The following is a 22,186-nucleotide window of genomic DNA, read 5'->3' as shown; positions in this document are numbered from 1 at the left end:
GCAACAGTATAAACAACTGGCAATGACATACAAGTGGTTAATCCTGGAGCATCATTTTCTCTACAGAAGCAGGACACAACAATATCTGGGCTGAAAGGTCATGTTCCCTGGCTCCCTCTGCTACAAGAAGAGCTGTCACATGGACAGTGTTGACAGATGCTGTCTTTGGGCCAAAGCTTAGCCACACCCTTTTCCAAAGGTACAGATGTTGTCCCAGATCTCTTTTTTTGTCTCCCTCTGGGAGGGACCAGTCTATTTAATCCTGAACCATTCAGCCCATTCCCTAGTCTAGGAATATGGTTCAGCAGGTGGTCACAGTCAGGTTTCTTGTGTCCCGGATTTGTCTCCAAATCAGATTTTTTGAGGTTTTCGAAGAACAAAAGGTATCCAACTTCATGGGAATGCTCTCACCTATACAAAAAGGGCAGGGCCCCAGTAAAGACTTGTTCCTTTGCATTGACCGTCTGGGAAGACTGTTTGGAGAGACAGGACATTTGAGTAAGAAAGGTGAGAACAAAAAGGAAGGAAGGCCCTAAATTATTGATGTGTTGGGCCCCTTACATTCATTACCTCATTTCTCCTGGGGAAGGTCAGGTAAATATTACCAATTAACCGGTAAGGAAACTGCCTTGCCTAACGCTCCAAATCTGGTTTATTGCTGCTAGGTCCCATCCTAAGAAATCTATTCCCTTTGGGACCCATCCTGGGACGACGTGGTGGTTAAATAGGCTTGGTGACCCTTGGTGCTTGCATCAATTTAACTCTCGCTAGAAAACGAAATTTCTAATGCAATCGTCTTAAAACATAGATGTGATCCAGACTGTCCCCTCTATTCCAAGGACTTAGACATGAGCTGGGCTGCCTCTAGGGTCTGATAATGCGGGACTGACCAGGATGAGACAGGATTCCTTCAGAGCTATTTAGTTTAGTATAAATGGGTTTTCAAATCTCACTGAAGAGCCTATTTTGTGGGTTTTATTTGATTTTTAAAAATCTGACTACAAAAGCAATTTATGTTCACGGTAACAAATGTGGAAAAGGCACATCTTATACGGAGTAAAAAGCTCTCTGCAATTCTGGCACACAGATGTAATCACCTTTTCCCTCTTTGGTGTGTGTTAAGCCTATTTTGCAACCCAGACTTGACCTGGGCTGTGCAACAGAACAGCTCACCATCTTTAGGGCGCCCTACCGCCGCCCGCACGCACACCCCCAAGCAAAAGCTCAGGGCTTCCAGGAAATCCTGCACGAAGCTCGAGGCGGTCTGCAGCGGACCGCGTAGGCGGATTCCCTGCCTGCAGCCGGCGGTGTAGGCCATCCCGGGTCCTTGGTCGTCTGCAGCCCAGCTCGCCGGCTCCGGACTCCGGGTTCTGCGCACCCACGTGCCCTCCCAGCACAATACCCAGCAGCTCCGCCATAAATGCTCGTTTACGGGGGATGGGGGGACCTCCAATTTCCCGTCAGGGGCTGATTCGAGAGTGCAAGCCCCGGAGGCGGACCCCCGCAGGCCTTCCTGCCGCACTCCAGCCCCAGGGCCTCCGAGCCCGGGCTCGCTCACCTCCCGGGGCGCTGTATCCGCAACCGCCCAGCGTCGGCTGCCGGGACGGCCCCTCCCCCCCGCGGACACGCGCGGCGCGGGGCGAGGCTGATCCACGCGGCTGCCGCGCCCGGCACCGCCCAACAGTCGCCGAACCTTCTGGAAGCGGCTCCCCACCGCGCCCCACCGCCGCCAGAACCGGACGCCCCGGGCGCCGGCGGCGGCCCGAGGGGCGGGGCGTGCGGGGGCGGGGCCTGCGCAGGAGACCGCATTCGATTCGCCGTCGGGGCCTAGGTCCCGCCCCTCCGACGCGCAGGCCCCGCCTCCACCCTCCCCCTCCATGGCGCCGCCCGGGCTCATTCATTCCGCGCCAGGCCTGCCAGACACCTGCGTTCTCTTTCAGTCGTTCGCCGACGCCGCCAGCATGTCGGGCCCCGCCGCGGAGACCCCGTCCGCCATCCAGATCTGCCGGTAAGCGGGGCGCGCGGAGCGGCGAGCAGCCCGGACGCCGAGTCAGCGCCCGGGCCTCCCCCGCCCGCCCCAGCCCGCCCTGCCCCCCGCCCCAGCCCGCGGCCGGGCCCGGCTTCTCCGACTCGCCGCCCTCCCGCCGAGGCCTGGATGCGCCTCAAGGCCCGCAGCGCCGGCGGCCTGAGGCGCATCCCGGGGACGGCGCCGCGGCCACGCAGGCTGTTTGCGGGAGGACTCGGCGCGGCGCCGTCCCCGGGCGGGGTCGATGCGCATCCCTGGCGCTCCGCCCCGCCCCGCCCGGTGCCCGAGCGCGCCGGAGCCCCTGCCGGGGTCCCGCTGAGCCCCCTAATCCGAGGGCGTTCTCCGGGCGGTGGTGCATCGCCTGCCGGATCCCCTGAGAGGTGGGGTGCAGATTACCAGCTTGCCAGGCGAGCCCCTCGGTGGGTACCCGAGTGGGCGGAGGCTGCAGAGATACAGTCCCTTTCCTGTCTGCCTCGGCTTTTTCGGGGAGTCGGTGTTAACGGAGGAGCAGAAAATACCCATCCCCTCTAAAGGTTAACTGCTCCATTGAGCCTGGTAGCATCTTACACAATGGGGGCAACGGGTTGTTCTTCGCAGCGGACCACCCCCGGCCTTCCTCCACGGGCCATGGGTAGATAGAAGCCCCCAGAGGAAGCTGGAGATCGTGAGCTGGCTCGTTTCCCACTGGAGCGGGGAGGGCAGCCTCAAGGTTACCCTTCATTACCTTGGACAGAATCGGAAGCAGGCACGCTAGTATTTGAGCCTGAGCTGAGTAAGGGCAAGTCTGGGAAGGCCTCACTAGGACTGGGGCCTGCAGCCGGGCCTAGTCTGCCTGACACACCACTAAGAATGAGCTGCTTCCTGATTTGGGGTAGGTTCCTCAGATTTGGAGGTTGGGCATCACACTGACCTTGGGTCCCACCCACCAGGTTGGCTTCCTGTGGATGGTGACATCTCCCTGGAAAAGACAGCAACTGGATGTGTAGTAAGTGCTGGATTCTTGGGGTGCCTTGACTCCACCCCTACTTCTGACGCCATCAGAAGCCTTTCCTAACCTCAAGGTCAGTTTTGAGCGTTCTTAGGGAGAGGAGATCTTTAAGGGGAACCTTGCTCTGTTCCCTTTGTTATTGGCTGTGTGGCAGTCATGGCCCCACTAACTATAAGTTCCTGGCAAAATGATAGAAGCAACTGACTTTGGGAAACAGGAGGGCCTGGAGTCAGGGTCTTGGATCAGGCTCTGCCTCGTATTGGCCAAGTGACCTTGGCAATCATGGTTTACAAAGGGCTTGTGTATCTTCTCATTCGGTTTGCCCAACTTACCTGGGAGAAAGGATGGCAGGGGTCTCACCGCTGTGAGGAGAGGAAGGAAACTGAGGTTCTGGGAGACCCAATGTCTCTGTAAGGTCATCCAGCCACAAGAGCCTGAGGGCAGCCCCTGCCAGGTCTTCTGTCTCCAGACCCGTGTACTTTCCACTGCGCTCACCCCAAAAAGAAGATACTGATTTCAGTCTGCACGTGGAAGGCCAGGCTTTTATTTACTTCATGAGGATGATGAATAGCCAGTCTATACGTATTATCTTTCTTTAACCAGCTTCTAACAGTTAATAGTTCTTGGATAGTTTTAGACGCTTTCCGTGTGTGCACAAGCATATGTGTGTGTGCTTTTTGTTACCCATGGCGTGTACAGGGCTGCCTGTGGCACATTCACAATCGCATATTGTCTCTGAGTAGTCTTGGGACAGGTGGGCAGGATGCCTGGCTGAGGTGAGCCTCAGGTGCCCGGCATGACTGCCAAAGGGAGTGTGGGTGGGGCTGTGACAACGGCCGTGGTCACAAGGGCTTGGCCCACAGAAACCCCAGGATACTGGAGAGTGGACATACGAGGGTGGGGAGCCCTTTAAGGACATCTGAGCTGACACCCCATGTTGAAAGAGGAGCCTCCTGCCCTAGGACAGCCAAGCCCATGAATTTAACAAGTTTTACTGGATGCCTCCAAAGAGCAAAGCGCCACGGAGGGACACCCACATGGAAAATTCGGTCCTCATCTTCTGGGGTCCACAGTTCAGCAGAGAAGGAGGCCCAAACCTCTACCATCCTAGATAATTAAGAGTGGTCACATGGTCTTGGTGTGGAAGGCAATGTTGAAGAGATAGGGGCCCTGAAGGCTGGGGAAGGCAGTGGTTAGAACCAACCCTGGAGTCCGACAAGGAAAACGTAATTTGCTAACTAAACGTTAATTGGCATTACTGAAATGAATTCAGCCTCTGCCCCTTTGGAAGCTGCCTGACCTTTCCGTGTCCCCATTTTCTCATGGGTGGTTCTGAGTGTTAAAGAAAGTGTATCCAGTGCTTGGCAGAGTGGCCGGCACCTTGTAAGTAAATGAAAGCTCTTTTTTGTCCAAAAAGTGGGACACTGGCCCAAGAGGCTAAGGGGCCTGGATGCGAATCTTAGCTCTGCCTCTTGTAGGTGAGCTGCTTTCGGCTTCTGCGTGTTCCTTAACCTCCCTGGGCCTCAGCTTCCTTAGTTGTGAATTGGAGATGATAATGCCTGTGTCAGGGTGGCTGTAGGGATTACAATCTTTGCCATAGTGCTGGGCAGTTATAAAAGTGGCCTCCTAAAGGGCATATGAGCTCACAAAGAGAACAGTGTATCTTTGAGGGCCTGAACTTTGGACAGTCAGGCCACGGTAGGGTGCTGTCCTCCTCCCGCCTTTGATCCAGCCCTAAGATGCAGGTTCCAGGACAGCATTTAAAGTTCAGAAGAACAGGGGTACCTGGGTGGCTCAGTCGGTTGAGCGTCTGACTTTGGCTCAGGTCATGATCTCATGGTCCGTGAGTTTGAGCCCCATATCGGGCTCTGTGCTGACAGCTCAGAACCTGGAGCCTGCTTCAGATTCTGTGTCTCCTTCTCTCTTTGACCCTCCCCCGTTCATGCTCTCTCTCTGTCTCAAAAATAAATAAACATTAAAAAAATTTTTTTTAAGTTCAGAAGAACATTTTTCCTATGACTATTTTGGTTATTTCCTTTATTTTTTTTTTTTAAATGTTTATTTATTTTGAGAGAAAGAGGGAGAGAGAGACTATCCCAAGCAGGCCCCGCACTGTCAGCATAGAGCCCAGCATGGGGCTCCATCTTGTGGAACATGACCTGAGCCCAAATCAAGAGTCAGAAGCCTAACCAACTGAGCCACCAAGGTGTCCTCTTTTGGCTTATTTTTAACTAATGTTAATTAAATTTTGCTTTTCCTTGTTGGACTCAAGAGTTCTAGAATGTCAGACCCGGAAGGAGCCCCAGTCCACCTGTGTCATGTTATAGATGAGGAAAATGAGGCTCTCAGGGGTTGAAGACTTGGTCAAGGGCACACCTCGGACCTTGACCAGGAGCTGAAGGCTGTTGGTAGAGTACTCCCTGCCAGGTGTCCCCACTGCTACGATTTGTCCACTGCTTACTCAAGCTTCAGTTTATATTTGGTTGTGAGGCTTAATCATGGCATCAGTGTGGGCCCCTAGTAGAAGCCTCCGGGGCTTTGTTGAAAAAACGGCTGAAGGACATGCCATGTAACAGGTTGTAGGAGAGCAGGACTTTGTGGAGCAGTGATGGAGATGTCCAGGTCTGTGCAATATGGTGGCACAGTATACTAGTCACTGGCCATTGAGTGCTTGGGATGTGGCCAGATGTGGAGGAAGTGAATTTTTAATTGCATTCGTTTAGATGTATTTAAATGTAAACATAGATAGTCTCCTGGAATTTATGGCAGGCCTATGAGAGGAAGGATTTCCTAAGGGTTTCAGAAGCTCTCTGGGAACCGCCTAGCTAATGGAGGCGGACTTTGGTTTAGACTTTGCCCAGGGCGGATAATCCAGGAATCCTCTATTTGTAGGTAAGTGTGTGAGGTCTACAAGGTATTTTGTTTGCATGCTGTTAGATACAGATCTATTAGGAAATGTATTGAGATTAGTGATTGCTTTGTTCACTGTAGTACCGACAAAGGACCTGGACTTTAGCATGTTAAGGGGTTAGAATTTTTTCCCCTTGAGCTCTGTCTTTGGGTTTACAGTGGAATTAAGGAAAACATCGAATCTGATTTAGGGAAACCACACTCTGAGCTAATATTCTGGAACATTCCATAAAACAATGCACGGTGCTGACTCCTTTCTTGCTAGGAGGTGGAGGCCCTAGGAAAAGGCACAGTTCTTGCAGCTCGGAGAGCCTGTGGTTGGGTCGGCCGTTCTCACCCACCGTCCAGCCTCCCTCTGTAAGGGGGCCCGGCAGCTTGGCATTGCCCTGGACGTGGCACCACAGCCCATCAGCTCCCGGGTTTCACTCAGGCCAGAAGTTGCTTTCTTCTGTTAACGTTAAGAATGAAGCTGTCAGAGGGGGCACCCGGATGGCTGAGTCACTTGTGCGTCCGACTTCAGCTCAGGTCATGATCTCGCGGTTCATGAATTTGAGCCCCACATCGAGCTTGCTGCCGTCAGTGCCCGCCGAGCCCACTTTGGATCCTCTGTCCCCCTCTCTCTGCCCCTCCCCCGCCTGCACTCTCCCCCGAATAAATTAATATTAAAGAATGGAGCCGTCAGTCATTTTACCAGCAAAACTGGATTTATTTAGGAATTGCAGGGCAAGGAAGCTTACAGCAAAACCCTCGGCGCCTGGAGAACAAAAGAGAGGAAAGCTCTTTTATAGAGGAGAGAGGGGACTTCCGAAAGGTTGTTATGAGGGCAAAGTCTGTGGGCAAAGTCTGTGGGCGCAAACTGGGAGTTCAAAGGATAGTGGCTTCTCACTGGCCGAGTTGTGACTGTCTCTCACTGGCTCGGCTGTTGCCGGAGCGAGGGGAAACCCTTCTTCCTCCTGCTGGAGCGGTAAGTAGTAGCTAAAGCCATGTGGACTTGCAAGGAGCCGATTTTCCTGACTGGTCTGCAACTGATGCAGTGTGAGTGCGCCCCCTGCTGGCCCTGTGGCGCCACCCTAGAGGAGGTCTTTTACCGGTCTTCACCTGGTGGCGTGGCTTCTGCAAGGGGAGCCCAGCCTCCCGAAGACAGGGTCAGCTTCCAGGTCCACTGTGTCTCCAGGTGTCCCAAGGAGGGGGATGAATTACATGGTCAGCCTACCTGGGGACAACCTACACCTGAGTAACTGAGGAAGCTTGTTACAAATGCACATTTTCTGTATGCAAATTACACTTAGGTAGAAAATCGACCAAAGTGCAGACTTTAAAGCATTTATGAGATATTTGGGGGAACTTGAATAGTCCTTTGAAACTTAAAATATATTAAGGAATTTCTGTTTTTTAAGGTGAGATCATTGTAGTTCTGCTTTTTTTAAAATTAAATTTTTTTTTTTTTTTTTTTTAAATTTTGACAGAGCCTGCGCAGGTGGGGAGTGCTGGGGTGGAGAGAGGGAGAGAGAATCCCAAGCAGGCTCCACACTGTCAGCACTGAGCCGGACGCGGGGCTCGAACTCATGAACCATGAGAGCATGATCTGAGCCGAAATCAAGAGTCAGGCGCTTAGCCAACTGAGTCACCCAGACGCTTTTCAAAAAGCGATCTGATGAAATATCATGAACACATAATAAAATGCGTCTCTTTTAAGTGTCCAGTTCACTGAGTTTTAGCAAATGTGTGCATCCACATAATGACCACGACAGCTGTGACCTAGAACATTTCCATCAGCCCCAAAAGTTCCCTCCTGCTCCTTCTCGGTTGGTCCCTACCCACCCCCCGACCCCTATAAACAGGGCTGCTTTCTCTCACTCTAGTTTCTGCCTTTTCTAGACTCTCATACGGATGGACTCATACGCTTAGCGCTGTGCTTGTGAGCACCACTGCTGTGCCTGCAGGGCTCGCTGCTGTTGCATCCATTACCTGCAATATGTTTCTCTCTTCACCTGTCAGCGAACATCCGGGGTCTTTCCGGCTCTTGGCGATTTGTGAATACAGTTCACAAATGCAGATTTCAAAACTTCCAGGACACCATCGAGGAAACTTGAGCACACTTCCTGGGTATTAATGATACCCTCATTTAAAATATATTTTAAAATGTTTACTTATTTTGGAGGGGGAGGGGCAGAGAGAGAGAGAGAGAGAGAGAGAGAGAGAGAAGGAGAATCCTAAGCAGGCTCCATGCTGTCAGCACAGCCCGGTGTGGGGCTTGAACCCAGAAACCTCAGCCGAAATCAGGAGTCGGACACTCAACCAACTGAGACACCCAGGCCCAAAGAGGCATGTTTGAATAGCTTCAGGATAGGAAGAAGCAGGCAGAGAGTCAAAGGAAAATGGAAAATCGGCAAGGGAATTGGAACAGGGAAGCTGAGGATGTAGGGGAGGTGAAGGTGGTACAGAAGGGAAGGAGGACGGTGGGCCTGGAGCGCAAGGTGTCTGCCGTGTGCCCTGAGACAAAGAGGACGGGGTGGGGGGGAAGGAGGCCCCAGAAGCCTTTTTGTTTATATATATATGTATATGTATATGTATACACACACACACACACACACACACACAAACACATATATATATAATTTAATTAATTTATGGAAACTGTATCCAGTGTGGGGCTTGAGCTCAGAACCCAGAGATCAAGAGTCCGAAGGCTCCACCGAGCCAGCCAGGTGCCCTGAAGCCTCTTTGTCTTTAACTGTTTGTTTACCTCAGTCCAGAAAGTGTGTTTGGCAGAGGCAGTTCTGGATTCCTGATCATGTTTGGAACCTTCAGAATTCCAGTCCAGATAGACATCCCATTCAGTCATGACAGTTTTAGAGCCTGGCTATCCAGTTTCGTTTTGAGAAGCATAAGTTGGTGGAGCTGAAAAGCTCCCCATCATGGCCACTGATGTTCTAAATTACTTTCGGTTAAGTTGGTCCATTTAAGGGGCGCCCGGGTGGCTCAGTCGGTTGAGCATCCTACTCCAGCTCCGGTCATGATCTCACGGTCCATGGGTTTGAGCCCCCGCGTCAGGCTCTGTGCCGACAGCTCAGAGCCTGGAGCCTGCTTCGGATTCTGTGTCTCCCTCTCTCTCTGCCCCTCCCCTGCTGGAGCTCTGTCTCTCTCTCTTTCTCAAAAATAAATACACATTAAAAAAAAAATTTTTTTTAAAAAGGTGGTCCATTTAATTAGAACTGTGCACAAGGAGGGACCATAGTTTCTATTTATTTATTTATTATTATTCTTTTTTAAAATTTTTTTGGGGGGGACCATAGTTTTTAAACATAAAACCAAGTGTATCCCAGAAACGGGGGATGGGCGTCCCCAGTTTTTTTTTTATTTTTTTTTTAAATTTTTTTTTTTTTTTAAACGTTTATTTATTTTTGAGACAGAGAGAGACAGAGCATGAACGGGGGAAGGTCACAGAGAGAGGGAGACACAGAATCGGAAACAGGCTCCAGGCTCCGAGCCATCAGCCCAGACCCGACGCGGGGCTCGAACCCACGGACTGCGAGATCGTGACCTGGCTGAAGTCGGACGCTTAACCGACTGCGCCACCCAGGCGCCCCCTGGCGTCCCCAGTTTTGATGCCTGGGATCCTGTTTCTTTTCTCTCTTCTTTTTTTTTTTTTTAGTTTTTTTTTTTTTTTAATGTTTATTTATTTTTAAGAGAGAGAGATACAGTGGGTGAGCAGGAAGGGTCAGAGAGAGAGGAAGACGCAGAATCTGAAGCAGAAAGCAGAAAGCAAAAGTCCTACACAGCACAGTTCCAAACAGAAGTCCGACCAAAGTCCAAGTGAGAACTCTGAAAGGGCAAAGCCTTAAAATAGATCCTGAATACAGCCAGGAGAGCTCACACACAAAGAGAGTGGAGCTTGAAATCCAGGAGAAAACTTGCCCTTGCACTCCAGGGTCAGCAAGAAAGCCGTGACCCGTGTTGGCTTTGGGGGCACTGGCACCTTTGTGTCCACCAGCCCCGGAGTTGTTGGGGGGTCGCCTCTGGATCCCACTTCTGATCACCAAAAAAATGGTAACCTTAGAAATAAGAAAAGTCAGCTATTTTATCAGCAAAAATGGGCTTATTTGGGAAGAGCAGAGAGTTGCAAGTTGGGACAAGCAAGCTGTGGCAAAACCAACAAAGTCAAGTCCAACAAAGGAAAGGAATATTATGGGAGTGGGGGGAGGGGGAGGAGGAGGAAGTTGGGAGGGGGGTTCTGAGTGAAAGTCCACTGGAGAAAAGCCAGAGCCCAGGGGGATGAGGGTTTCTCATTGGCTGGGTTGCAGGGGTGGTCAAGTTCTTGTGCAAGATGCAAGGTACAGGGTTTTCCGTGGAGGCACTTAGCTGATCCTTCTGTTGGAATCTGTAATTGTCATTGACGCCAAGTGCTGTAGCTTCCCCTTCTAGCTTCCCGACTCCACTCTGCACCTTTTTCCTTTGTGAATGGTCACGCTGCTATCCCGCAGCCTGTTGTCGCCTTCCTCCTTTGCTCAGGAGAGAGCCAAACTCTATGACTTCAGGCCAAGTCATGAATTCCTTGCGTCACTGGGGTTGCAGAGAAGCATCCTGTGAGATGCTTCCGGAAGCAGAACTGCCAGTTTGACTGTGGACTCATGGGAGGAGGGGCAGCCCCAGGAGGAGGCTCCGGGGAGAGGGACATCTGCATTCCTGTCTGGAGGGCTCTGGGTGGGTCGGGCCCCCTGGGGAGACGGGAGTGGGGGCTGCTAAGCCTTGTGCTGAGGACTGGGTGAACTGACCACTCACTGCAAGATGAAGCTGCTAGTCTGCGCCCTCCGCCTCCGCCTCCACCTCCACCTCCGCCTCCGCGAGCTCAGCAGGCAGGCAGCCGCCTGGGAGCATCTGGGGCCCAGGAGCTCCCAGGGTCCTGGGCAGAAATGCTGGGCTTCCGTCCAGGCTGTTGAAACCAGGTCTAATCTGCTGTCTCGACCCTGTATCACTGCAAGGTAGGATGACAAGGACATTTCTGTGCCCACAGCAGCGCCTTCTTCCCGCTGGTGTCCAGCGTGCAAGGCAGACTAGGCAGCCCGCCCTGGAGCCATGGGCCACATGACTCAGGATTTATTGTTGACGGTTTGGAGGGGCCATTGGAGCACCGGGTGTTCAGTGAACTGCTTGACTGAGCATGCCCGCTAATGTGTTCATCCAAGTGGAAACCTAGCATGCTTCCCTGCCGGGGCCCAGTCAAAGTCCCCCCAGGCTTTGTTGGAGGAGTTAGGCTTTCGGGACTGGTGGGCTCTGGGCTCTGGGCAGCTGGCACCTTTGAGGGAAGGAGGCAGGTGTGGAAATTGAAGCACCGCACGTGCCAACAGCTGTGCGGGTTCATCCCTCCCTGGGCACCTGCTGCCGAGGAGTCTGGGGCCGTGGGGGCACCTGCTGTCTCCGGGGGCAGGGGCTCAAGCTGCGATTTTTGGACCAGAAGCTTATGCAGGGCAGCAGAGCTGTCCTCGCACGATGGGCTCATCTTCAGCAGCACAACGTTGTGCTGTTACCGTGGCCTTCCTATGTTTATTTCAAACTTTACAGAAACTTTGTTCGGTGAGTATATCACCCTCTACTTCGTACCAGCTTTATTTATCGAAACGTAATCCGTGTTCCATAGGACTCCCCACTGAAGGGTACGGTTTAGCCAGCAAAAATGGGTTTCTTTGGGAATAGCAGAGAATTACAACTCCAGACAAGCAAGCTTCTGTGAAACCACTGGCAAGTCTGGAGAACAGAGTAACCTTTATAGAGGGAAGGGGTGGGCGGCCTGGGAGGGCTGTCCTTTGGAGCAAACTGGGAGTTGGAAGTGTAGCGGCTTCCCATTGGCTGAACTCTGACAATCTCTCCTTGGCTGGGCTGTTGCTGGAGCTGGAGGAGAGCCTTTCTGGGGCCTGCCTGTGGTCAAGCAGGAGGGGTGTGGTGGGACCTGAGGATACCTCTCCTCCTGCTGGGTCTGTGGGGTGTGAGACCTCCCCCTGCTGGCCTCCCGACTCCATTATGAATTTTTTTATTTAAAATTTTTTTTTTATGTTTATTTTTTTATTTTTGAGAGAGAGAGAGAGAGACAGATCATGAGCAGGGGAAGGGCAGAGGGAGAGGGAGACACAGAATCCAAAGCAGGCTCCAGGCCCCTAGCTGTCAGCACAGAGCCCGACGCAGGGCTCGAACCCACGAACCGCGCGATCATGACCTGACCCGAATAAATATTTTTTTATTTTTTGTTAATTCAATTTGTATTAATTTTTACACCGCCTCCATCTATTTTTCTTTCTGTGCAAGTTCGGCTCTTCTGGACATTCCAGATAAGTGGAATCATGCAATATGGTGTTTTGTATCTGGCTTCTCTCACATAGCGTGATGTTTTCATCATGCGTGTATCCATGCTTCTTTCATGATAGTTCACCGTGCGGGGACATACCACATTTTGCATGTCCATTTGCCAGCTGATGGACCTTGCGGTGTTTCCACCTTTCATCTATTATGCATAATGTTACTATGAATGTTTCTGTCCCAGCTTTTGTGTGGACATGTGCGTTGATGTCTCTTGAATGTATACCTAGTGTGGCTTAATAAGACAAAGGTATTTAGTCTTTATCCCTGGGTCCTGGCACAGAGTTCCTAAGACACTTGAAATTCTTCCAGTGAGAGTGTATCTTTGGTATGCTGAGGAGATGCGAGGTGGCCGGGAGCCCTTTAGATAGCTTCAGGATGGGGACTGGTGGCCAGCCTGGTGCAGGCTGCCTTACCGGGGTGGAACTTTCAGCCCCACGTCCTATCTGGGGATGGCGGTGGGGGGAGGGAGGCCTGGAGGTTGAGTTAATCACCAATGCCTCCATCGTGACCGCCATAAAGATCCTGAACAGTGGAGCTGGGAGAGCTTCCGGGTTGCCGAACACAGGGAGGTGTCGGAAGGGCAGCGTGCCTGACCCCACCCCACACCTTGCGCTGTGCGCCTCTTCCATCTGGCTGTTTCTGAGCTGAATCCTTTACGACAAACCGGTAAATGTGAATAAAGCAAAGTTTGCCCGAGTCCCGTGAGCTGCTCCAGCAAGTGATCCAACCGGAGGAGATTTTTGTGGGAACCCCAAAGTCTAGAGCCAGTTTGTCAGAAGTTCGGGCGGCCTGGGACTTGAGAGGGGCGTGGAAGCAGGGACAGCCTGGAGCCCTTGAACTTTGGATGGGGTCTGCGCTACCTCTGGGCTGTTAGCGTCAGGACTGCGTTGAATTGTAGGACACCCAGCTGGTGGTGCAGAAGAGAAGAACCCGCACCTTGGGGGTCAGAGGCCGTGTGAGTAAAGACCGCTCCGCTGGGTCATGCGCTTACTCTGTTTAACTTCCGGGGTGTTTTCCAACTGGGCTGTTTCCCCCCCTCCCCCAGCAGTGCGGGGGCGGTCCACATCCCCCTCCGTGCTGGGTATTTGCCTTTTGGATTGCAGCCGCCTATCTCCTTGTGGCTTAGATTTGAATTTCTCTGATGAGTAATGACGCTGAGTGCTTATCAGCCATTTGTACAGCTTGGCTGTTTTGTTTCTTTACCTGTTTTTCATTTGGCATATTTGTCTTTCTGTTACTGAGTTGTTAAGACTTCCTTCTGTAGTCTAGAGATAAGACCCTTCTCAGATACATGGTTTGCAGAGATTTTCTCCCATTCAGTCTTTTCGCTTTGGATGTTCTTTTTTTTAAATTTTTTTTTAATGTTTATTTTATTTTTGAGACAGGAGAGACAGCATGAACGGGGGAGGGTCAGAGAGAGAGGGAGACACAGAATCTGAAGGTGGCTCAGGCTCTGAGCTGTCAGCGCAGAGCCTGACGTGGGGCTCGAACTCACGGACCGTGAGATCATGACCTGAGCCGAAGTCGGATGCTTAACTGACTGAGCCACCCAGGCGTCCCATGGATGTTCTGTCTTAAAGCACAAACCTTTTTTTTATTTTTTCATGTTTATTTAGAGAGAGGGCACACATGCTCGTGCATGAGTGGGGGAGGGGCAGAGAGAGAGAGGGAGACAGAATCTCAAGCAGGCCTCATGCCATCAGCACAGAACCCGATGCGGGGATCAACCTCACGAACCGTGAGATCATGACCTGAGCCAAAGTCACGAGCCAGACGCTCAACCGACTGAGCCACCCAGGTGTCCCTTGAAGCGCAGAAGTTTTGACATTTTCATGTAGTCTAGTTTAGGTTTTTTATTTTTTGGTTGCTTGTACTCTTATCGTCGCACCTAAGAAACCGTTGCCAGACTCAGGGTCACAGAGCCTTACCTGTATGTTTTCTTTCAGCCTCAGCCCTTCTGTTCAGAGCTTTACCTATTTTGAATCTGTGAGGTAAGGGTCCAGCTTTGTTCTTTTGAGGTGGACCCACCCCTTCTTCCGAGGTCCCAGGACTTGTCGGGGTCCCAGGCTGGTAAGTGCAGGGCTGAAGCCACACACCTGGCCCGCACCCCCGGGTTATCCCTGACCCTGAGGACAGAAGCAAAAGTCCACCGACAGTAAAAGTTGCGCCCTGTAGATTGTGGAGTGTTCATCACACACGTGGTTTCATTTCATGACTAGGCTGTGCTTCCTGGCGGCTGTGTGGGGTCTCAACCTGGGTCTGTGGTTCCGCTTCCCGTCCCTGAACACCAACCCCGCCCCTTCCGGCCTTCCCCGCCCCCTTGCAGCGTCGTGCTGTGACCAGCCTGTCCCAGGCAGGTGGCAGCCTCGTGTACAGGCCTACCTGCCTCCCGTGCGGCAGGTCCCCGTTGGGGACCTTCCTGGGCTGTGCCAGACAGGCAGAACCCCCTGGTGCCCTGAATTTCCTCCCTTAGGCTTGGGCTTGCTGTGGGGCAGGTCCAGCAGGCGTGACTGCCCATCTAGAGGGTGTTTAAGGAGCACCTGGGTGGCTCAGTCAGTTGAGCGTCCAACTTCGGCTCAGGCCATGATCTCAAAGTTTGTGAGTTTGAGTCCCACATCGGGCTCGCTGCTGTCAGTGCTGAGCCTGCTTCTGATCCTCTGTCTCCTCTCTCTCTCTGCCCCTCCCCTGTTCGTGTCTCTCTCTATCAAAAATAAACATTAAAAAATAATAAAGGGTGTTCATGGGGAGCCTGGGTGGCTCAGTCGGTGAAGCGTCCGACTTCGGCTCAGCTCGTGATCTCACAGTTCGTGAGTTCGAGCCCCGCATTGGACTCTGTGCTGACAGCTTGGAGCCTGGAGCCTTCTTCAGATTCTGTGTCTCCTTCTCTCTCTGCCCCTCCCCTGCTTGCACTCTGTCTCTGCCTCTCAATCAAAAATAAATAAACATTGGGGCGCCTGGGTGGCTCAGTCGGTTTGGCGTTGGGCTTTGGCTCAGGTCATGATCTCACAGTCCGTGGGTTTGAGCCCCACGTCGGGCTCTGTGCTGACAGCTTGGAGCCTGGAGCCTGCTTCGGATTCTGTGTCTCCCTCTCTCTCTGCCCCTCCCCTGCTTGTGCTCTGTTTCTCTCTGTCTCAAAAGCAAATAAAAACATTAAAAAATTTTTTTTAATTAAAAAATAATTAAAAATAAATAAATAAACATAAAAAAATAATAAAGGGTGCTTAAAAACCCTGGGAGGTGGGAAGTTGCCTGTAGCAGTCATGGCCTTGAGTGTGCCCTGTGGCCCTGTGAGACATTTAATTGGACATTGGACATAACAAGCAAATCAGAATTTTAGGGCCTTTTTTTTTTTAAGTTTATTTATTTATTTTGAGAGAGAGAGAGAGAGAGAGAGAACAAGCTGGGGAGGGGCAGAGAGAGAAGGAGACAGAGGATCCAAAGCGGGCTCTGTGCTGAGAGCAGACAGCTGAGAGCAGATAGCCCGATGCAATGAGGGGCTTGAACTCACGAACTAAGAGATCATGACCTGAGCCAAAGTCAGATGCTTAACTAACTGAGCCACCCAGGTGCCCCAGGGAAATTAGAATTTTCTTTTTCATGTTTATTTATTTTTGAGAGGGAGACAGAGTGGGAGTGGGAGACAGAGAAGGAGACACAGAATCCGAAGCAGGCTCCAGGCTCTGAGCTGTCAGCACAGAGGCGGACATGGGGCCTGAACTCATGAACCGCGAGATCATGACCTGAGCCAAAGTCGGATGTTTCACCGACTGAGCCACCCAGGCGCCCTAGCAAATCAGAATTTTAATCCAGCCGGGGAGATAACATCAGACTGGGAGGTTGAAGCATCGGGAGAAAGAACTGCTTTTGTAATAAAACTTATTTTCTCACCGTCTTGATGTGGAGCAAAGTCTGACATCAGCTGACAGGGGAGCGGCCCTGTGTTCAGGAGCAAAACCTGCGTTCTGAGAGCTCGCCCCGGCTCCCATCTGCACCCTGCACCCTTCAAGCTCGCTTGCTTAGCTCTCAGCCCCGGGGCAGGGGGGGGGGCACAGGAATCACCCTCATTTTACAGATAGGGTGAACCGAGTGCGGGAGTGACTCCAGTGGACACTGAAACCCAGGTCTCTCAACACCGAGTTCTCTGTACCTCATCGCCTGCCCTGACCAGGGGCAAATGCTGCTGTAAAGGAAGGGGGCAGGTGGTGGAGACAGCTCCAGCCCGCCCGCTGCCCCAGAAATGGCCTGTTGTTTACTTTGGCTTATGAATGGGTAGGATTAAAAGTCTAAGGTGTGATGTGTCTCCCAAACTCAGCACGATGCTGAGGGCGTCTCTGAGCCTTAGGGAACATGAGTGTCCTGATGCCGCGAGGTCAGGGCGTTGCTCCCTGGGTCTGGGAGAAGACCCTGAAGTCCTCGCCCCCGTAAGATTTGTCTGATGGGTCTTAGAAGGGCACCTGGTGTGAGTGCTTTGCTGTCATTCAGGGCACGGGACTGGAAAATGCTTGGGGTTCGTTTCTGATCCCTCAACCCCTGTCCTGGCCTGCCTTGGCACACCCCAGCTGGGGTCTGTAGGGGGCGTGCTGGAGACGGACCCTGCCCCTCTCTCCACCTATTGAAAGTCCCCAGGCTTCCAATTCAGTCTCTCTTCGAGCCAGCTAAATATTTCATTACCTTGTGGGCACTTAGCAGATGGAAATTGTAGCCTTGTAACTGATCAGGGTGAGCGAGCGTGGGTGGCCATCATTCTCAGTAAATGCCACACTTTTTGTGTGTGTTTTTGGCTGTGCTGGTGCTGTGTTCGCTCAGATGTGGCTTGTGTTTGGAACCAGAGCTTTAACGGCGACACTGCTTTCTGGTGTCCTCCCGTGTCTCAGGAAACTAAGTCCTGTTTGATTGGTGCTCTGCCTCCGTTGATGACAGGCTGAGCCCACTATGTCATGTGCCTTATGAAAGCTGAGGTGATAACACTCACAAGCCAGCCTGAAGCTGCCTAATTGATCCCGTGGTATCTGAAACATGTTGCCAATATTCTTTTTTTTAATTGAACGTAGTTGTCACACTATTGTATTAGTTTCAGGTGTACAACATAGTGGATGGACATTTACATACGTGATGAAATGTTCACCCTAAGTGCCGTGACCGTCTGTTACCATATGGAGTTATTACACTATTCTTGATGATATTTGTCTCTATTTATGAGTCTGTTATCTTATTGGTTTTTTGTTTTATTTTTTTAGATTCTACGCATAAGGAAAATCATACAGTATTTGTATGATTTGTTTTGGTCGATTTCACTTCTTCCTTCATTTTTTTGTTCATGTGGCATGTCACGTTGATTGATTTGTAGGACACTGCATCATCCTCGAGTCTCTGGATCAAATCCCACTCGATCGTGGCTATTGATCCTTTTTTTAAATTTTTATTCTTTTTTTTTAAAGTTTGTTTTGAGAGAGAGAGAGTGCATGTGAGTGGGGGAGGGGAGAGAGAAGGAGAGAGAAAGACTCCCAAGCAGGCTGTGTGTTGTCAGTGTGGAGCCCGATGTGGGGCTCAAACTCACAAACCGTGAGATCTGACCTGAGCTGTGATCAAGAGTGGGATGCTCAACTGAGCCACCCAAGCGCCCCATTAAGATTCTTAATTCCATGGGGCGCCTGGGTGGCGCAGTCGGTTAAGCGTCCGACTTCAGCCAGGTCACGATCTCGCGGTCCGTGAGTTCGAGCCCCGCGTCAGGCTCTGGGCTGATGGCTCGGAGCCTGGAGCCTGTTTCCGATTCTGTGTCTCCCTCTCTCTCTGACCCTCTCCCGTTCATGCTATGTCTCTCTCTGTCCCAAAAATAAATAAAAAACGTTGAAAAAAAAAATTAAAAAAAACAAACAAAAAAAAAAGATTCTTAATTCCATAACCAACAATTCAAACCAACAATAGTTTTTTTTACTTGATTTTTCTTTAATTGCTTCCATGTACCTATTAAATTTTACATCATTAATGCAGTAGAGAGTAGAATATAGTTAATTGAAATTAAAGGGTACAGTTCGGTTAAAAAATTTTTTTTTAACATTTATTTGTTTTTGAAAGACGGAGACAGAGCATGAGCAGGGGAGGGGCAGAGAGAGAGGGAGACACAGAATCCGAAGCAGGCTCCGGGCTCCGAGCTGTCAGCACAGAGCCCGACACGGGGCTCGAACTCACAGACTGAGAGATCATGACCTGAGCTGCAGTTGGACGCCTAACTGACTGAGCGCCCCCAGGCACCCCGGGTAGTTAGTTTTGTAGGAAATTGCCAAACCGTCTTCCAAAGCGGCCGCACTGTGTTGCGTCCCCACCAGCAGTGAGAGAGGTCCTGCTGTTCCACCCCTGACAGTGGTGTCACTGCCATGGTTCTAATTTGCAGTCCCCTGGTGGCCCGTGATGGTGCACATCTTCCCATATGCTTATTTACCGTCTGTGTGTCTTGTTTCACGAGGTGTCTGTTCATACCTTTTGCCCCTTTTCATATTGGTTGTTATCATAGAATTTTTAAGAGCTCTTCATTTATTTTGGATACAAGTCCTTCATCAGATACGTGTCTTGTAAACGTTTCCTCCCGGTCCGTGGCTTGCCTCTTACTCTTTTTTTTTTAAGTTTTTAAAAATGATTATTATTATGTTTTTATTTTTGAGAGAGAGAGAGACAGGGCGAGCAGGTGAGGGGCAGAGAGAGAGGGAGACCGAGGATCAGAAGCAGGCTTCAAGCTGACAGCAGAGAGCCTGATGTGTCTCTCGACCTTTGTCAGCTTCCAGATGCCTTTGAAAGCTGAACAGAAGGGTTGCCACTTAATTCCAGAGAAATGCACACCAGACGCAACCTCGCCCATGCCCAGGGCCCCCTGAGCTAGCTGGACTTTGTTTAGTATCAGAAACACTGTGGCTGCAGCCTGCCATGTCCAGCTGTGTGTGGTTTTCTTTGGGCTACATTCCCAGAGCGCTCTTCCTCGGCCAAGTGAGTCTTTGGAGGTCTGGCCAACACAGAAAGTTCTGGAAGTGGAGGGATGGGCCTGTTTCTCCACAGCTGTCTGCAAACAGGTTGAACAGCTTTATCATGATACAACTCATGTCCTGTAAGTTCATTTACTCTTGAGGACAGTTCAGTGTTTTCTGGTATATTCACAAGGTTGTATAACCATCACTGTTCTTGAATTCCAGAACATTTTATTCACCCCCAGAATAAACGCTGTGCCTGTTAGCTATCACTCCCCATTCACCTCTCCCAGGCCCTGGCAACCACCAGTCTGGATTTGCCTGTTCTGGACGTTTCCTGTGAATAGAATCATGCCTTATGTGACAGGCTTCTTGTGCTCAGCAGCACTTGTTCAAGATTCTTCCATGTGGTAGTAAACATTGCTACTCAATTCCTTCTTAGAGTCAGATCATATCCCATTGCTTGGAGAGACCACTTCTGATTTATCTGTTCATCTGTGATGGGCATCTGTGTCCTTCCCACCTTTTTTGGCTACGACAAATAATGTTGCTGTGAACCTTTCCGGATGTCTGGTTGTATCGTTTAAAATAGTTCTTGGTTGGGGCGCCTGGGTGGCTCAGCCGGTTGAGTGTCCGACTTTGGCTCGGGTCATGATCTCACCGTTCGTGAGTTCGAGCCCCGTGTCAGGCTCTGTGCTGACAGCTCAGAGCCTGGAGCCTGCTTCGGATTCTGTCTCCTCTCTCTGCCTCTCCCCTGCTCATGCTCTGTCTGTCTCTGTCTCTCAATAATAAATAAACGTTAAAAAAATTTTTTTTAAATAGTTCTTGGTTAATTTAGAACATGAGGAACCACCTCATGGTTATTTAACTTTGAAATTATTTACTCATAAGGCTGACAACAAACGATTCCTTTCTGTGGAAAGGTCTGTTAATGGCTCAGTCGGTGTGGCCGTGGAGGCCTGCAGAGGTGAGGTATGGTCCTTGCTGATTTGACTGAGCCATGGTGGACTTTTAGATATTTCACTTGGTTGTGTCATTTAAAAAAATTTTTTTTATGTTTATTTTTAAGAGCGAGACAGCATGAGCAGGGGAGGGACAGAGAGAGAGGGAGACACAGAACCCGAAGCAGGCTCCAGGCCCTGAGCGGTCAGCACAGAGCCCAACGCGGGGCTCAAAGTCACAGAGTAAGAGATTCTGACCTGAGCCGAAGTTGGACGCCCAACCGACTGAGCCACCCAGGTGCCCCTGGTTGTGTCACTTCCTGCAGATTTCCCTCATTCCCTTTCTGTGTTTTGGTTTTTGTTTGTTTGTTTGTTTGTTTGTTTGTTTGTTTTTGAAATCTTGGTTCTTCTGGTTTAGGTTGTATCCCTGTACCCAGATGTTAAGTAATTGATCGTGCCTGTCATTAGTGGGTCATTCCAAGTCTGAAAACTGTCTTCCCTCTAATGGTGACAATAGGGTCTTAACTCAGCAGCTTGTTTCAAAGCGTTTCTCGGTCGTGGATTTGGGTGCCTCTTCCTGCATGGCCAGCCCCGCGTCACAGCACCATGTGCTCCGTCAGCCCAGCCCAGCCCAGCGCGGGCTGACTTCTCGATCCCAGATCCCTTGTTCAGGTGCCCGCTGGTTGCAGGACCCCCGTGTGCTCCCGTGAGGACTGTTTCTCTTTACGCCAGTCTTGTGTATCTTCACGATCTTTCCATAACTGAGAACGAACCTGGTGGGGCAAGTCGTGCCCGGTTCTCGTCTGCATGTGCGTCATCAACTGCGTCACCTGGGTGGTGTTTTGATGGTAGGTCCGCAGCGTGCAGGAGGGTGCGTCTCCCTTGGCCCCGGGCCCGGCCCCCTCCCGGGACGCCATCGTGAGGGTGCCGAGCGCCCAGTCCCCCAGGTCTACCTGATGTGGGCCTGGGCAAGCCTCCGGCCTTCTGTGTGCCTGCTTTCCTCACAGGTAAAAGTTGGGGCCTGAAGTGGGTAGTTTCCAGCGACTCTTTCGACTCAATTTCCTGTGATTGTAAGGGATTTGAAAAGGTCATGGGAGTGATGGGGTGGCCACCCGTCGCCTGGCGTGGGCAGTGTGCCCAGCACACCCAGGGTTGGGACCAAGGGGGAGAGAAGCCAGCGTTGCTTAGGGAGGCTGCGATGCCTGCATTGAGGAATGGGGCCAAGTCCAAAGGGCATAGCATCCGGGCTGAGGCCCCCCTCTGGTCCCATCTGGCCACAGCTCCGGAAGGGGCTAACAGAGACCATGCTTCTGCTTCGGCGAGGTGTGTCCCTAAAAGTGTTCAGGAAAGGAGCTGACGAGGCCTGTCTTAGGGAGAAAGCCAAGCTGTAAGAACCTGTGGGATGGCTGGGGGTGGCGCTACCTGGGGGGGGGGTGGTGTCTGGTTGTGGTTGTGGAGTGGGAAGGGCTGTGGTGCCTGGACACATGGCTGTGGGATGCCCCGTGGCCAGAGTGGGCACCTGTGGCCTTGGGGCCTTTTCTCTGACCTGAAGGTGATAGATGGGTTTGACCAGACCCGGCACACGGCTCTCTTAGGGGGCACCCAGAACCCACTATGGGAGTCTGCGTCCTTAGTGGCCTTGGGGAGCAACGCTTTTGACCTCTTGGTCCAGGCGAGGCGTGGGGCAGGCTGCTGGCCGGGTGCACGCAGGGCCTAAGCACCCAGCTGACTGGAGGGGAATAGGGCGGATGGAGTGGGGGCCTCTGTCCATTCTGTGTCTCCCAGGCACTGGCTCACTCCCTGATTTGACACCTATTCATGGCACTTTGCTGTGTGCCCGGCCCGGTGCCAGCTGCTGGGGACACAGCAGTGAGCAGGATGGCCCCAGGCCATGTCCTACAGGAATAGTCCTCGGACCTCCCTGCAAATGGGGTCATTTCTACTCAGGATCAAGCACCGTCAGGGACAGCCAAGAGGCCGAAGGAGGTCTGCCGTCCCGCCAGGGCCCCCG

At 51.6% G+C, this 22,186-nt stretch overlaps 1 protein-coding gene and 1 long non-coding RNA gene across 5 annotated transcripts in view; one reads left to right on the top strand and one right to left on the bottom strand.

Annotated features, from left to right (window-relative positions):
- Positions 1-220: 220 nt before the first annotated feature.
- On the bottom strand, positions 221-1,721 carry LOC122241114. Of its 2 annotated transcripts, none has more exons than XR_006221082.1 (2): positions 1,559-1,721; positions 221-473 (listed from the first exon to the last, which is right to left on the bottom strand). It is a non-coding gene; the product is annotated as an uncharacterized LOC122241114 (long non-coding RNA). The 2 variants fall into 2 exon arrangements; XR_006221081.1 differs by lacking the exon at positions 1,559-1,721 and adding an exon at positions 1,174-1,552.
- Positions 1,722-1,764: 43 nt separating this feature from the next.
- ACOT7 (acyl-CoA thioesterase 7) overlaps positions 1,765-22,186 on the top strand; it is a 95,664-nt gene continuing 75,242 nt past the window's right edge. The window contains exons 1-2 of one of the 3 annotated variants that reach the window (XM_042996147.1): positions 1,765-2,008; positions 7,803-8,030. In XM_042996147.1, the coding sequence (XP_042852081.1) occupies positions 1,878-2,008; positions 7,803-8,030 (359 nt within the window). In that variant the 5' untranslated portion in view covers positions 1,765-1,877. Of the gene's footprint in view, positions 2,009-7,802; positions 8,031-10,697; positions 10,907-22,186 lie in introns of those variants that run through there. The other 2 variants (XM_042996148.1, XM_007078337.3) reach the window with 2 other exon arrangements.

The sequence above is a fragment of the Panthera tigris genome, chromosome C1, assembly GCF_018350195.1.
Source record: "Panthera tigris isolate Pti1 chromosome C1, P.tigris_Pti1_mat1.1, whole genome shotgun sequence".
In the NCBI taxonomy this organism is placed as follows: Eukaryota; Metazoa; Chordata; class Mammalia; order Carnivora; family Felidae; genus Panthera; species Panthera tigris.
The sequence above is the reverse complement of the archived record's forward strand: the minus strand, read 5'-3'. Positions and strand labels throughout refer to the sequence as shown.